This window comes from Panthera onca, chromosome B1 (genome assembly GCF_046562875.1).
Source record: "Panthera onca isolate mPanOnc1 chromosome B1, mPanOnc1 haplotype 2, whole genome shotgun sequence".
In the NCBI taxonomy this organism is placed as follows: domain Eukaryota; kingdom Metazoa; phylum Chordata; class Mammalia; order Carnivora; family Felidae; genus Panthera; species Panthera onca.
The window spans coordinates 32,496,782-32,511,639 of NC_138342.1; the positions used below are offsets into that span (position 1 = coordinate 32,496,782).

Here is a 14,858-nt window from a genome sequence, read left to right on the forward strand (position 1 = left end):
GCAAGCCAGACTCGGGGGCTCTGCCTTGCCGGGCAGGCTGCCCCTCCACTGCCCCGGCTCCCTCCCACCAGTCCGTGTAGTATGCACTGCCTCTCTGCCGTTCCTACCCTCTTCCACGGGCCTCTTGTATACACTTGGCTCTGGAGAGTCCATTCTGCTAGTCTTCTGGTGGTTTTCTGGGTTATTTAGGCAGATGTGAGTGGAATCTAAGTGATCAGCAGGACGAGGTGAGCCCAGCACCCTTCTATGCGGCCATCTTCCCCTCTAGATTCTTTTTTTTAAGATTTAATTTGAGTAATCTCCCAATATGGGGCTTGAACTCACAACCCCAAGATCAAGAGTTGCATACTCTACTGACTGAGCCAGCTAGGTGCCCCTATCCAATTAGATTCTTAATGTTTTATTTAAAAATATTTTTTTTAGGACAGAGAGTGCAAATGGGGGACAGGGCAGAGGGAGAGAGACAGACAGACAGACAGAGAATCTTAAGCAGGCTCCATGCTCAGCACAGAGCCTGACTGAGTCTCAATCCCAGGACCCTGGGATCATGACCTGAGTCAAAATCAAAAGTCAGATGCTCAACCGACTAAGCCACTCAGGTACCCCCTAATCAATGTTTATAAATGAGATTGGCCTGTAAGTTTTTCTTTTTTGTTCCATCATTGTTAAGTTTGGGTACCAAGATATATACTAGCCTTAAAAAATAAATTGGAAAATACTCCCCTGTTTCTATCTTCTGGAAATGTTTATTATAAAATTTTTTTTATCTATTCAACCTATTTCTTGAAAGTTTGGCAGAACATGCATGTAAAATTACCCAAATCTAGTGTTTCTTTTAGCAAATATTAACCCATTGGTTCAATTTCTTTAATTGTGGTACCACTCTTCAGTTTTCCATTTCTTCCTAAGTAAGCTTGGTTAAGTTATATTTTTCTATAAATATGTCCTTAACATTTTAAATCTATTGACTTAAAGTTATTAATAGTAATCTCTTATTACATTTTAAATTTCTACTGTGTCCTTTTCCAATCCTAACATTACTGAATGTGTCTGCCTATCTTTTGTTATTCAGTTTTAATAGACAGAAACAATAACCTGCCAAAAATGTCCACATCTTAATTCCCAGAACCTGTGAATATGTTACATTACATGCCAAAGAGAAATTAAGGCAGAAGATGGAATGAAGATAGCTGGTGCACTTATCTTAAAAAAAAGGGGTTGGGGGGAATTATCCTAGATTATCCAAGGACCTAATATAATCAGAAATATGGAAGGGAGAGGCAAAAGAGTGTGTCCGAATAGCACAACGTGACAAAGACTCAACAGGCCATTGGTGGCTTTGAAGATGGAAGTTAAGACACAAACCAAGGCATGCAGAAACCTTCCAGAAGCTGGAAAAGAAAAGAAAATAGATTCTCTCCTACAGCCTCTGAAAGGGATGCTATTTTTGTACAGCATATTAGTTCTATCTTGTTTTTTCATTGACACACAAATCAGTGGTTATTTTTGTTGTATGCAGTTAACATTTTCAAGATTTATTTAGATAAACCCACATGGTTATAATTATTGAGGGTCTTTCCCCTGTCATTTCTTGCATGTTTGACCTCCCTTCTAGGATTATATCTTTTCTTCTATAGTTAATTCTCTATAAATTCCTTCTCTGAAGATCTGCTGTTTACAAACTCTGTTTTTGTTCATCTGAAAATCTACATCTCACCAGTTCCAGATTGACATTAATTTTACCTCAGTACTTTGCAGAGCTTATTCCACTGCCTCTGAGTTTCATGGTTGCTTTCAAGAAATGAGCTACCTAATTTTCCTTTGAAGAAAATCAGTCTTTATCTCTGGTTATTTTTTATTTTATTTTTTTCATGTTCTAGAGAATTTTGTATTTATTCTGGTAGGGACTTGTTAGGTTTCCTGAATCTGAGGATGTATGTCTTTCTTCACTTTTGTAAAATTCTCAGCCACATCTCTTCAAACATAGTCGTTTCCCCATTCTGTCTCTTCTCTCCTTTGATAGCTTCATTAGAGATTTCTCCCTTTGTTCTCTATGTCTCTTAATCTCTATTTCATATTTGCTCTTTCTCTGGCTCTCTGTGTTGTGTTCTCAGTAATTTCTTCAGATATATATTCCAATTCATTATTCAGTTGTGTCTGATCCATTTATTCCATTCCTTGTGTTTCTACTTCATCTTATTATAATTTCATAATTAGACTTTCAAGTTATTCTTTTTCCAATCTGCATGATATTTCAGTTTCAGGTATATAATATAGTGATTCATAAATCTGCCTGATTATTTTTAATAGTCTTGTTTTTTACTCATACTCATTTGATACCATTTTTTATTGAAACAAACTAAATATTTACTTTATATGATATATCTCATAACCCCAATATCTGAATTCTTTAAAGATCTGATTCTGCTATTTTTGTCTCTGTTGACTATTGTCTGTTCATGTGGGGTTTTTAAAATTTATTTATTTATTTTTAGTAATCTCTACACCCAACATGGGGCCTGAATTCATGACCCTGTGATCAAGAGTCACACGCTCCTCTGACTGAGCCAGCCAGGTGCCCATAAGCCTTCATGTGTTTTATGATTTTTGACAATAGCTCATGTTACTTAGAATTTTGTTTGGGAAATTATTTGAGATCTGATTTGAAGATGTTTTCCTCCAGAAAGGATTGCTGTTTACCTCTGCTTGGTATCTAATACCACATTATCTCAAAATCACTTTAAATTAAATTTCTTGGTGTGGTAAAAAAGGAATCCTTATATACTGCTAGAGTATAAATTAGTCTGTCCACTATGGAAAACAATATGGAGGATTCTCAAAAAATTAAAAATAGATCATATCATTCAGCAGTTCCTCTTCTGGGTAGATACCCAAAGGAAATGAAAACAGGAGTTCACAGAGATATCTGCATGCCCATACAGTATTATCACAGTATTATTCACAATAGCCAAGATATGGGAATAACTCAAGTGCCCATCAATGGGTGAATGAATAAAGAAAATGTGTTATATATACACAAATGTAGTATTGTTCACCTATGAGAAAGGAGAATATCCTGCCATCTGTGACAAAATTGATGGACTTGAGTACATTATCCTAAGTAAAATAAGATCAAGAAAGACAGTTACTATATGATATCATTTATAAGTGAAATCTAAAAAACGTCAAATGAGAGAGGGAAGATGGTGGCAGAGTTGGAGGACCAGGATCCTAGGCTCATCTTGTCCCGTGAACACAGCTAGATAACTATCAAATCATCCTAATACTCCAGAAATCAACCTGAAGACTGACAGAACAAACTCCACAACCAAAGGGAGAGAAGAGTCCACATTGAAGAAGGTAAAAAGTGTGGAGCTATGGTTTAGGGGAGAAATGGATCACAGATACTGCAGAGGGGAGGGAGCCATGGTAATGGAGAAGGGGGGGGGGAGAGAGAGAGAGAGAGAGAGAGAGAGAGAGAGAGAGAGAGAGAGAGGAGCACAGAGGGGAATACACAAGGAGAACATTTCACATAGCCATTGGCTTGGAAAATGAGAGGGGTTGTATTTTTTGAGATCTTACAACCAGTGGGGCTTGAAGTTTTGAGTTTTAAAGGTCAGTGGGCTAGGCCGGGATAGAGCCAAGAGGGGTCAGGGAGAGAAGGCAGGCAAACAGCCCAGGGGCAGACAGCATGGAAACGATAATCTGAAGAGAGCCTGGGGCACACAGCGGGGAGATTATTTGCTCTTCTCAGAGCATATGCCTGAGAGGCAGCTTCGTGGAAATGCCTCTCAGGTAACAAAGGAACTGGTTGTCACCATTTCCCTCCCCACCCCTCAGCATAAACACAGAGCCACTTGCAGGAGGCAGCATAACACTGACACTGGCTACCTAACTTGCTTACACCATGTCCCCTGAGTTCAGACTAGACTACTGTTCTCAGTCAAGCTTGCCTCAGTCCCAGCATGGAGGGTCCCCTCCCCTAGAAGACCAGCAGAAACCTCTGCCCACACCACATCTGACCAGAGATTTCTGCATGGTCTCAGTTCTGATGGAAGTGGTATCAGGTCTCATTTCACAAGCAGACCAGAGCACACCTAGTTAATACTTGCCACATTCAGACCAAGGACCAAACACTGCCCACAGCAGGCAAAGAAAGCCTCTGCAAATGACTTACCTGAAGGATAGAGCAACTAAAACAAAATAGCAGGGCACACATAGCATACACCAAAGACACTCCCTGAAGCTCCAGGCCCTTGACACTACATGACCTCCTCATAAAGCCACTACTTTTAGGAGAAGGAAACATAACTGCCTTTTCTAACACAGAGAAGAAGGCAGAGACTTAGACAAAATGCCAAGATGGAGGAATTCATGCCAAATAAAAGAACAAGGTAAGGCCACAGCCAGAGATCTAAGTGAAACAGATATAAGTAACATGCCTGATGGAGAATTTAAAGCAACAATCATAAGTATACTCATTGGACTTGAGAAAAGAATAGAAGACATTAGTGAGATCCTTACCACAGAGATAAAAGAGTGAAGAAAGAATCAATCAGAGATAAAGAATGTAGCAAAAGAGATTAGAAACAGGCTTGATGCAATGAAGAGCAGGCTGAAGGAAGCAGAGGAATGAATTAATGACCTAGAAGACAAAGTAATAGAAAATAATGAAGGTGAACAAAAGAGAGAAAGAATTATGGAACATGAGAATACACTTAGGGAATTCAGTGACTCAATCAGCCATAATAACATTCGTATTACAGGAGTCTCAAAAGAAGAAGAGAGAGAAAGGGGAGCAGAAAATTTATTTGAGAAAATAGCTGAAAACTTCCCTAATCTGGGGAAAGAAACAGACATCCAGATCCAGGAGGCACAGAGAACTCTCATCAAAATTAACAAAAGCAGGGCAACACCAAGACATAATTAAATTTGCAAAATATAGTGATAAAGAAAGACTCTTAAAAGCAGCCAGACAAAAGAAGTCCTTAACTTACAAGGGAAGACCCATAAGGCTAACTGGAAACTTCTCAGCAAAAACTTGGCAAGCCAGAAGGGAGTGACATGATATATTTCAAGTGCTGAATGGAAAAAAATCTGCAGCCATGAGTGCTCTCTCCAGCAAGGCTATTATTCAGAAAGAAGGAGAGAGAAAGATTTTCCCAGACAAACAAAAACCAAAAGAGTTCATGACCACTAAACCAGTCCTGCAAGAAATATTAAAAGGGACTCTTTGGGAGGAAAAGACCAAAAGTGACAAATACTAGAAAGGGACAGAGAAAATTTCCAGAAACAACAAAACAAGTAATAAAATGGCAATACGTACATATCTATTAATAATTACTTTGAATATAAATGACTAAATGCTCCAACAAAAAGACATAGGGTGTCAGGATGGATTAAAAAAGTAAGATCTATCTATATGTTGCCTCCAAGAGACACAGTTTAGACTTAAGATACCTGAAGATACCTGCAGATTGAAAGTAGAGGATGGAGAAACATTTATCATGCAAATGGATGTCAAAAAAAAAAAAAAAAGCCAAAGTAGCAATACTTACATCAGGCAAACTACACATTAAAACAAAGACTGGAGGGGTGCCTGGGTGGCTCAGCTGGTTAAGTGCCTGACTCTTGAGATAGGCTCAGGTCATGATCTCTCAGTTTGTGAGACTGAGTCCTGCATTGGGCTGTGTACTACTGATAGCCTGCTTGGAATTCTCTCTCTATCTGCCCCTCTCATGCTCGTGCTCTCTCTTTCTCTCTCTCTCTTTCTCTCTCTCTCTCTCAAAATACATACATAAACTTTAAAAAATAAAACGAAGACTGTAACAAAGATAAAGAAGGGGAGTATATCATAATAAAGGGGACAATCCACCAAGAAGATCTAACAGTTGTAAATATTTATGCACCCAACATGTAAGCATCCAAATATATAAAACAGATGATAACAAACATAAAGTAACTAATCAATAATAATACAATAATGCTAGGGGACTTTAATAGCCCACTTACATCAATGGACAGATCATTTAAACATAAAATCAACAAGGAAACAATGGCTTTGAATGACACATTGGACCAGATGGACTTAACAGATATATTTAGAACATTTCATCCTAAAGCAGCAGAATACACATTCTTTCCAAGTGCACATGGGACATTCTCCAGAATAGGTCACATACTGGGCCACAAAACAGGCCTCAACAAATACAAAAAGACTGAAATCATACCATGCATCTTTTCTGACCATAACACTTTGAAACTAGAGGTCAACCACAAGAAAAAATCTGGGAAGACCACAAATACATGGAGGTTAAATAACATGCTACTAAACAATGCATGGGTCAACCAGGAAATCAAAGAAGAAATTTTTAAATACATGGAAACAAATGAAAATGAAAACACAGCAATCCAAAACCTTTGGGATGCAGTAAAACCTGTTATAAGAGGAAAGTTTATACCAATACAGGCCTACTTCAAAAAGCAAAACAACAACAACAACAACAACAACAACAACAACACCCTCAAATAAACAACCTAACCCTACACCTAAAGGAGCTAGAAAAAGAACAACAAACAAAACCCAAAACCAGAAGAAGGAAGGAAGTAATAAAGATTAAGGCAGAAATAAATGGTGTAGAAACTAGAAAAACAGTAGAACAGATCAGTGAAACCAGGGGCTGATTCTTTGAAAAATTAATAAAATTGATAAACCTCAAGCCAGACTTATCAAAAAGAAAAGAGAAATGACCCAAATAAATAAAGTCATAAATGAAAGAGGAGAAATAACAACCAATACCACAGAAATACAATTATAAAGAATATTGTGAAAAACTATAAGCCAACCAATTGGACAACCTGGAAGAAATGGATAAATTCATACAAACATATAAACTACCAAAACTGAAATAGGAAGAAATAGAAAATGTGAATAGCCAAGAAATTGAATCAGTAATCAAAAAACTCCCAACAACAAAAAAAAAGTTGGACCAGGACAAGATGGCTTCACAAGCAAAGTCCACCAAATATTTAAAGAAGAGTTAATAAGGGTGCCTGGGTGGCTTAGTCAGTTAAGCATCCAATTTCAGCTCAGGTCATGATCTCGCAGTCTGTGGGTTCAAGCCCTGTGTCAGGCTCTGGGCTGACAGCTCAGAGGCTGGAGCCTGCTTCAGATTCTGTGTCTCCCTCTTTCTCTCTCTGTCCTCCTCTCTCTTTCTCTCTCTCTCTCTCTCTCTCTCTCTCATTCTCTCTCTCTCTCTCTCTTTCTCTCTCAAAAAAGTAAATAAACATTAAAAAAAATTTTTTAAAGGAGAGTTAATATCTATTCTTCTCAAAGTATTCCAAAAAATAGAAATGGAAGGAAAACATCCAAATTCATTCTGAATCCAGCATTACCATGATACCAAAACCAGATAGAGACAACACACACACACACACAAAAGTACTACAGGCCAATATCTCTGATGAACACAGATGTAAAAATCCTCAACAAAGTACTAGGGAACAATGTCACATGTCAAATTTATACAAGAAAAAAAAAAAAAACAAAGACAAGACCTAATTCTTGGATTTGGCCTTTCACACCTTAGAGGCAATGATCATTAATATCCAAGCTATGGCCAACTTGTGTTCACAAACTCTCAAGGGAAATTTTTTCCTTACTCTCTCCAGGGCCTAGGTAAAGGCAGACAAATTTCCTTATAGCCAGACAAGTTTTCCCTAGATTATTCCTTACTCCTTCACAGCACGTCACCTTTGGGGTCCCAGTCTTAAGCTCTGGCTTCTGTCTACCATGTATGACCCATGAAACAGACTCTAGGCCACTCAGGTGACCAATCTGTTTCCTCTTGCTTACCAGTCTGACTTCATAATTTATAATCATTTTCCACCTTTGAGGAGTTTTCTTATTTTGTTAGTAGTTCAACTATATATTTTGTTGTTGTTCTTAATGTTTTAGTTTTTAATGTTTTATCTCACATTTTTAGATATTTTGTGCCAAGAGTATTTTTCAAGGTTGAATGCAAGAATAGAAGTCTCAACTCTCTGTTGACCTTCAAAATTAAGTGAGAATGTACAGTAAAATCTTCATTGTTTGACAGACAAGAGCAGCTCCAGAAACTACTCTACGTCAAGTCATATTTTCCCAATACCTAGGCTATTTCTCTGTTAACGAGTTGTCAAGGAACTTTGGAAGAAGCATGGATTCTTTCAGATAATACATATTCTAAGTGTTATTGGTTCAGTATATGAAATACAAACTGAAGAAAATAAGCAATTTTTACCACCAGAAACATAGCTAGTACAACCACTTTGGAGATGCATTTGGCAGTTTCTTATCAAATTAAATATATTGAGCTATTTTACTACTAGTTAGCTGATAGAAATGAAAACATATTTTCATATGAAGAGTTGTACAAAAATGTTCATAGCAGCACATTTATAATGGCCAATAACTGGAAACAACCCAGTGGCATAAGGGACAAATGCGATATATTTGTATAATGGACTATTTAGCAATAAATAGAAAAGAGCTAGTGATGCACTTAATAACATGGGTGAATCTCAAAAACATTATGCTAAACTAAAGAAGCTAGATCAAAAATAGATACTGTGTGATGATTCCGTCTATATAAAGTATAAGAAGGGATAAAACTAAACTATGGTGACACAAGTCAGAAAGTTGCCTTGGGAATAGGAGAAAATTTGACAGAAATGAGCAAAAGGAATCCTTCTGGGAGTGATGAAAATCTGTATTTTGTATGGGGTTGTAGTTACATAGTCACATATGATTGTCAAAATTTGTAAAACCGAACACTTAAGATCTTTGTATTTTACTGTGTGTAAATTGTGCTTTTAAAAAAATAGCCAAACTAAACAAAACACCTCCAATTGTTTCTAAATAGTTTTAATCAGGGGCGCCTGGGTGGCTCAGGCGTCCGACTTCATCTCAGGTCATGATCGCTGTCGGGCTCTGTGCTGACAGCTCAGAGTCTGGAGCCTTCTTTGGATTCTGTGTTTCCGTCTCTCTCTGCCCTTCCCCCCACACACTCTATCTCTAAATAAATAAATAAATAAACAAACAAACAAACATTTAAAAAATTTTAAATAGCTTTAATCATTATTGGATATTCTGCATCATAATTCACCAGTTTAAAAATATTAGCTAGTGTGCCTGGGTGGTTCAGTTGGTTAAATGTCCCACTCTTGATTTAAGCTCATATCATAATCTCACAGTTCTGAGTTCAAGGCCAGACATCAGGCTCCTGCTGACAGTGCAGAGCCTGCTTGGGATTCTCTCTCTTCCTCTCTCTCTAAACTTCCCCCATTCACTGTCTCTCTCAAAATAAATAAATAAACTTAAAAAAAATTTTAGCTGCCAGGAGAGAAAAAAAGCTAATGGCTTAGCTGCCTAATTACAGAGATATTAGTTAACATACTTTTTTTTTCCTTTGGTTACAGGTCTGCCTCTTTAACAACTGGTATAGACTCAAAGAGTATCAATTTCAATAGCAAAAGTTCAAATAATTACATTTCCATCTTGGGTTCAGTAATTGAGGCTTCTCTAGTAATATTTGAGTTGGAAAGGGTAAAAATACATCATGTTGCAAATGAATGATACATTGATGGTGTTAACCAGGTAAGGAACAGGGGAGTCTAGACAGGATATGGATTTATTCATAGAACATTTGGGAAAGACAATTTAAAATATTTCTTGGGGAAAAGGGGCAAAGTTTGGGGTTACTTTTAATTTATGGTAACAGTATGTGGAACAGTGGGAGATAAGAAAGATTGCTGACTTTACTTGTCAAAATAGGGAAGTAAATGCACATTATGAAACTCTCCATGGGAAAAAAAAATGGTAGGAAAATAACCTAGGGTAAACAGACACATATCTTTTAAGTGAAAGATTCTGTGAAATAAATTTCATACATTGCACAACCTAAAAGTTCTAGGTGGGAAGTAAAATTTTGCTTCAAAAATACAAGAGGAGGATAATAGTGCCTGATCTGCCTAAATCAAAAGGTGGTTATGATGATCAGATAAGAAATGCTTCCTTCAAGAATGTTTCACTTTTATTTCCTTTACAGTATGAGTCAGAAAATTCACTCCATCAACAAATACTTGGTGAGTGCCTCTTAATGTGGCAGGTACTGTCCTAAGTGCTTAAAATATGATCTAAACAGACAAAAACCTCATTTTCATCAAGTTTATGCTCTATTTGGAGAAATCAGACAGCAAAAAGTACACACGATAAGTAAGTTATATAGGGTATGAGTGCTATGGAGAAAAGAAACAGCAGTATCAGGGTAAGATATATTACCGCATTATTATTTTAAAGAAAGTTGTTTTTCTATAAAAACAAAAAAGGTGTACAGAAAGGGCATCTACCAATGCAATGAGAACCTAATAGAAAGCATCCCAAGCAAGGGTTGCTGTATATAATCTAACAGAATAAAACCCGTTCTGCCAAAGCAGTGGAAAGCATTTTATTTAGCCGTGTCTATTTTTTTTTTTTTTTTGCCAGCATCTAATGTCTACAATATATTTGTAAACATATTGTGTCGATCAGTAGCCATTTGCATTCCATAAAGATTCAGAAAATTCCGTAAGAAATAAAATGTTACAACAAAGTAAATCTACCCATCTAGTTTTATTCCTTCTTTCTGAATATTTTCAGAATAGTCTCTCTTGAGAATGATGCTTTGCCACAAATGAGATGAAGTATTTAATGTGTCAGAATGAGTTATTACTTGTAAAAGTACTTGGTATAGTACCTGGTACATGTGTAAGTATTTATTACATTTAAAAAAAAATTTTTTAATAGTTGTTAGTCTATATCCCAGACCTTATTGGGGATTGTTGATTAACTTTTTAACGAGCCAGTTAATGAGAGAAAAATTAAGTGCCCATTTTTAAGAACTAAGAACACTTTCGGGCAAATTAGTTGCAGTTACTCTTGATAACACTGTTCTTTATAATACAGACATAAGTAATGTGTACATAGGCTTGAATACTTCAGGGTTTATCCTATACTTTGTATACTTTGTAAGTTAAGTTCCTTTGTCCACTGTTTTCTTGCAGTTCACGGTCCATTATACTACCATTTCCATCAGAAAGTGTGAAATGCCAGGGAAAATGAAAGCTGGTAAACATAGTTTATGTCAGTTTGGCTCTTACAAGTAAGCGAGGAAGTCAAATAGCTAAATAAAGTTAGGTTTGAGGTGTTGTTATCTCTGCTATTCCTGTCTTGCATTGCCATGAATTATCAGTAAGACATTTGTATGACTACAATTTCTGGCTTCAAGAACTTCTGAGATATTTATATGAGTACATTTTATTTGAAAATAATTGCTTCTCTTAGAGAGTGCTTGTGCAAGCAGGTAAGGAGAAATATTACCTGATCATTAGAGCTCTGACAGTTATCTCTTTGCAACAAAAATGGAAGGAACATCCTCCCCAGACCGGCCTGGAAGCACCTTTTATGTTTCCATTGTACCTTTTTACATTGCTATTTCAGTAATTACAGTATTGTATTTAATTATTTGCCAGTCAGGCCTCCCGCTAACTGAAAACTCCTTGAAAGAAGAGTTGCCTGTTGTTTTTGTAGCCCCGGGTTCCTGGTACAGGTAGACACTATTCATTCCAATTTCAGTATATGTGCTGCAGAAGCCAGCACAGGTAGGCACTGTTAATGACCGGAGGAATAAATAAATAAAAGATCACTGAGATTGATATGGGTTAAGAAGGTCTCTCTCTCTTAAACACTGTAAGTCCAATAAAAGTTGGTTGGTGAAGTCTCCTGTTTGAGGCAACCCAGGCTCTCTTAATTGCAAGCATCTCTGAATCAAAATATATCTATTCCTTTTCTATCTCCACTATCTACATGCAATGTAAGTGTAGCAAATCATTACATTAACTACTGTATCTTAGTATAAGCTGTCTTTCAAATAAACTGGAAGTATTAAAATAGTTTCTCTTGCCAGTGCATGCTCAATGCAAACTCATTAAAAGTCCAAAACACCATTGAAGAAGTTCCTCTTCTTCAATAAAGTTAGACTAGATAGCTTATACTGTGTAATTATGATAATTGAATATTCTGAGTAATGATTATTCAGAGACTCAGACACATTCTTGATGAAAAATGATCAAACACAGTTCTCTATTTTTAACTTAGGCCTTCAGAGGGTTTATTATTTTGAAATCAAATCTATTAAACCTCATGAATACATTATTCCTCATTAAGATTCCTTCTGAATTCATTTGATGTGTTAACGACGTGGTATCAGTGAATAATTTATAAGTAAAAATCATTTTATAATATTTATCTTAGAAATTAAAGTGAATAGGATGTAAGAAAAAAATGGGGGAAAAAACCCACAAGTAACTGATAAGAAGAGTAGGACTATACAGGAGAATCTCAAGGTTAATTTCAGCACTTCTTGAACATCTAAAAATTTTTACCAGGTATTTTATTTTATGAAATATGACATGTCAACTTATTTCATAAGGCAACTATAACTGTGATTTAAAAATTACTGAAAAAAAGTGAAATAATCATTTGCCTTTAGTTGGATCTGTATTAGACTAGATAAAATGAAGCTATATGACCTTGTTCCTGGTGATCCATAAACCATTATAAAATATAAAACGTGCACTATTGCATGTGTAAAATATTTTACTCAATCATCAACCTTTCATTTATGGTGGCTGTGTGCAAAATCCCTTCTACCACAAAATGACATCAGGATAAGATGACGGTTTTCAAACATTTTTGTTTGTTGGCCCCAAGGAAGTTCCCTTTGAAATAAAATTCCCAAATAAATCCATCCCCCTAAAGAGTCCAAGGAAATATCTATCTGTGCTGTTCTTGGACCAGGAAAAGCGAAGTGGCTATTTTAAGTTTGCAGAGGCAATATAGGTAGTAGTGAGAGCTGATTGTAATTAGTTGTGAAAGTAAAAACACAAAAATCATTAATGGTTGATTACTGTCAAGACATCTGCCCAAGAAAGAAAAGCTTTTCACATGCTCTGGCAATCACCAGTTCTCATAACACAGTAACCAACAGTTAGCAAATAGTTTATGAAATCTTTTTTGAGGCTGATTACTTGGTTTTCGTTAGATGAACCTGATTTTTTGGAGATGTGAGGTCCATCTTCATGGCCTACCTTAGATAACTATCAAATCAGCTTACTATTTAAAAGGCTTAAAAGTTGAAATAAGTTATCTCCATTCCAATTCTAACTATTCTCTATATTTTCACTAAGTGGAATCAAGAATTAAAAATATATGTTATGATTGTTTAGTCTGAGCAACACAATGCCAGAAAACCAAGAAAATTTTGAAAAATTCAATCATTCACAAAATTGCACATAGTGTTTATTTAGCAAAAATATTGTTATCTGGCCACTTAGTATCATGTACATGCAATAGTAATCATGGCAGAATGTCATCAAATATAAGCTTTTCCCTGATTTTAAGCAAATTCATATAACTTTAATGATAGAATATAGTGTTTTCTTTTTACTTTTTCTTATTATTAAATGCTAGGGAGCACAACTATTTTCCGAACACACATTTATATATATTTTAAATCTTTTACTGACATATAAAAATAGTTCAAATTTACATTTATTTATTTTCTTATCCTAGGTTCCAACAATCATATCACAAATCCCTGAAATATCCGCAGAGGACATTTTGTTCCATTTTTTCTCTAGTTACAAATATACATACGTACACACCTGCTGAAATTTGCACCCATCTTATTTCAAATTCTCTTATTTTTCAAAAAGCAACAGTGAGTTATTTGTGTGAAATAGCTGTGGTAGAGGGAAATCAAACACCTTTAACATAACAAATATAACTCACTTTGTGAAATAAGTCTAGAGTGTAAAAGCATACTTAAAACTGTTTTGAAGGAAACTACTTCAAAGAGCAAAATCATGTGAGATGAATGTAAACTCAATGTTTAAAATCTAGACTACACATTTTAAATATTTCTTTTCATTTTTTATTTCACTACGGTATGCCACAATAATTAAGTACTGCAAATAAGGTTACTGTGCTATATAACAGCCAACTAAAATTACAATCTCATTTTCTTAACTTTTCAGACATAGAACTTCAGCCCAGGCAGCGTGTATCCAAGAGAGGATCTTTCCTTGTAACCGTTACCTATCATAATTTTTTTTTAATTAGAAAAAGAAAAGATAAATTATAATTATGTACTCACCTTTTGGTGTCTTAAAATGTTCTGGCAAAATTAAAATGAATGTGATCACAATTGCCAAAAGTAATTTAAAGAAGGCTGTTTTTGTCATGTCTATTCACATGACACAGTGTGTTCCCCTCCAGTACATTGGTGGCATGTTTCTTCCTGCTTTGGGTTTCATCTCTGCAGTTCTTTAAGTTTATGCAAGCAACTTCATACTCACTTCCTTTTGTGTAAGACTAAAAAAAAAAAAAAAAAAAAAAAAAAAAGAGGGCTTGATTGCTTCTCAGGCTTTTGGCTAAGATCGATTGTAAAAAAAAGAGGCCTTGAACTGAGACTTTTTCATTTTGAGTCACTTTCCATTAAGAAGACTACTGTCTGATAGACACTTTCAAACTATCTTCTAAACAAGAAAGATAAAGAAATGATGTCAAGAAGGAAAGATCTTGTCCTCACCTAGATTTGAAGGTGTTTTCCCATTTTTGCCAATGTGTGTGCGTAAATATAAACCCACAATATACACACCAGAAATAAAATGATGAAGGTCCGTCATGCCCATTCATTCACTTACTTAAATGATTGTTGACCCCTTGTAAGTGCCAGGCACTGAACTGGATTCTAATGTTCAGAAAACAGTGTGTCTAT

General features: G+C 35.8%; 1 protein-coding gene across 4 annotated transcripts in view; it reads right to left on the reverse strand.

The window, feature by feature from the left end:
* Positions 1-14,413, reverse strand: part of TMEM156 (transmembrane protein 156) — a 56,442-nt gene extending 42,029 nt beyond the window's left edge. For all 4 annotated transcript variants that reach the window (XM_060655253.3, XM_060655251.3, XM_060655252.3 and 1 more), the window contains exon 1: positions 14,235-14,413. In XM_060655253.3, coding sequence (XP_060511236.1) covers positions 14,235-14,322 — 88 coding nt within the window. In that variant the 5' untranslated portion in view covers positions 14,323-14,413. The remainder of the gene's footprint in view (positions 1-14,234) is intronic.
* Positions 14,414-14,858: the final 445 nt, after the last annotated feature.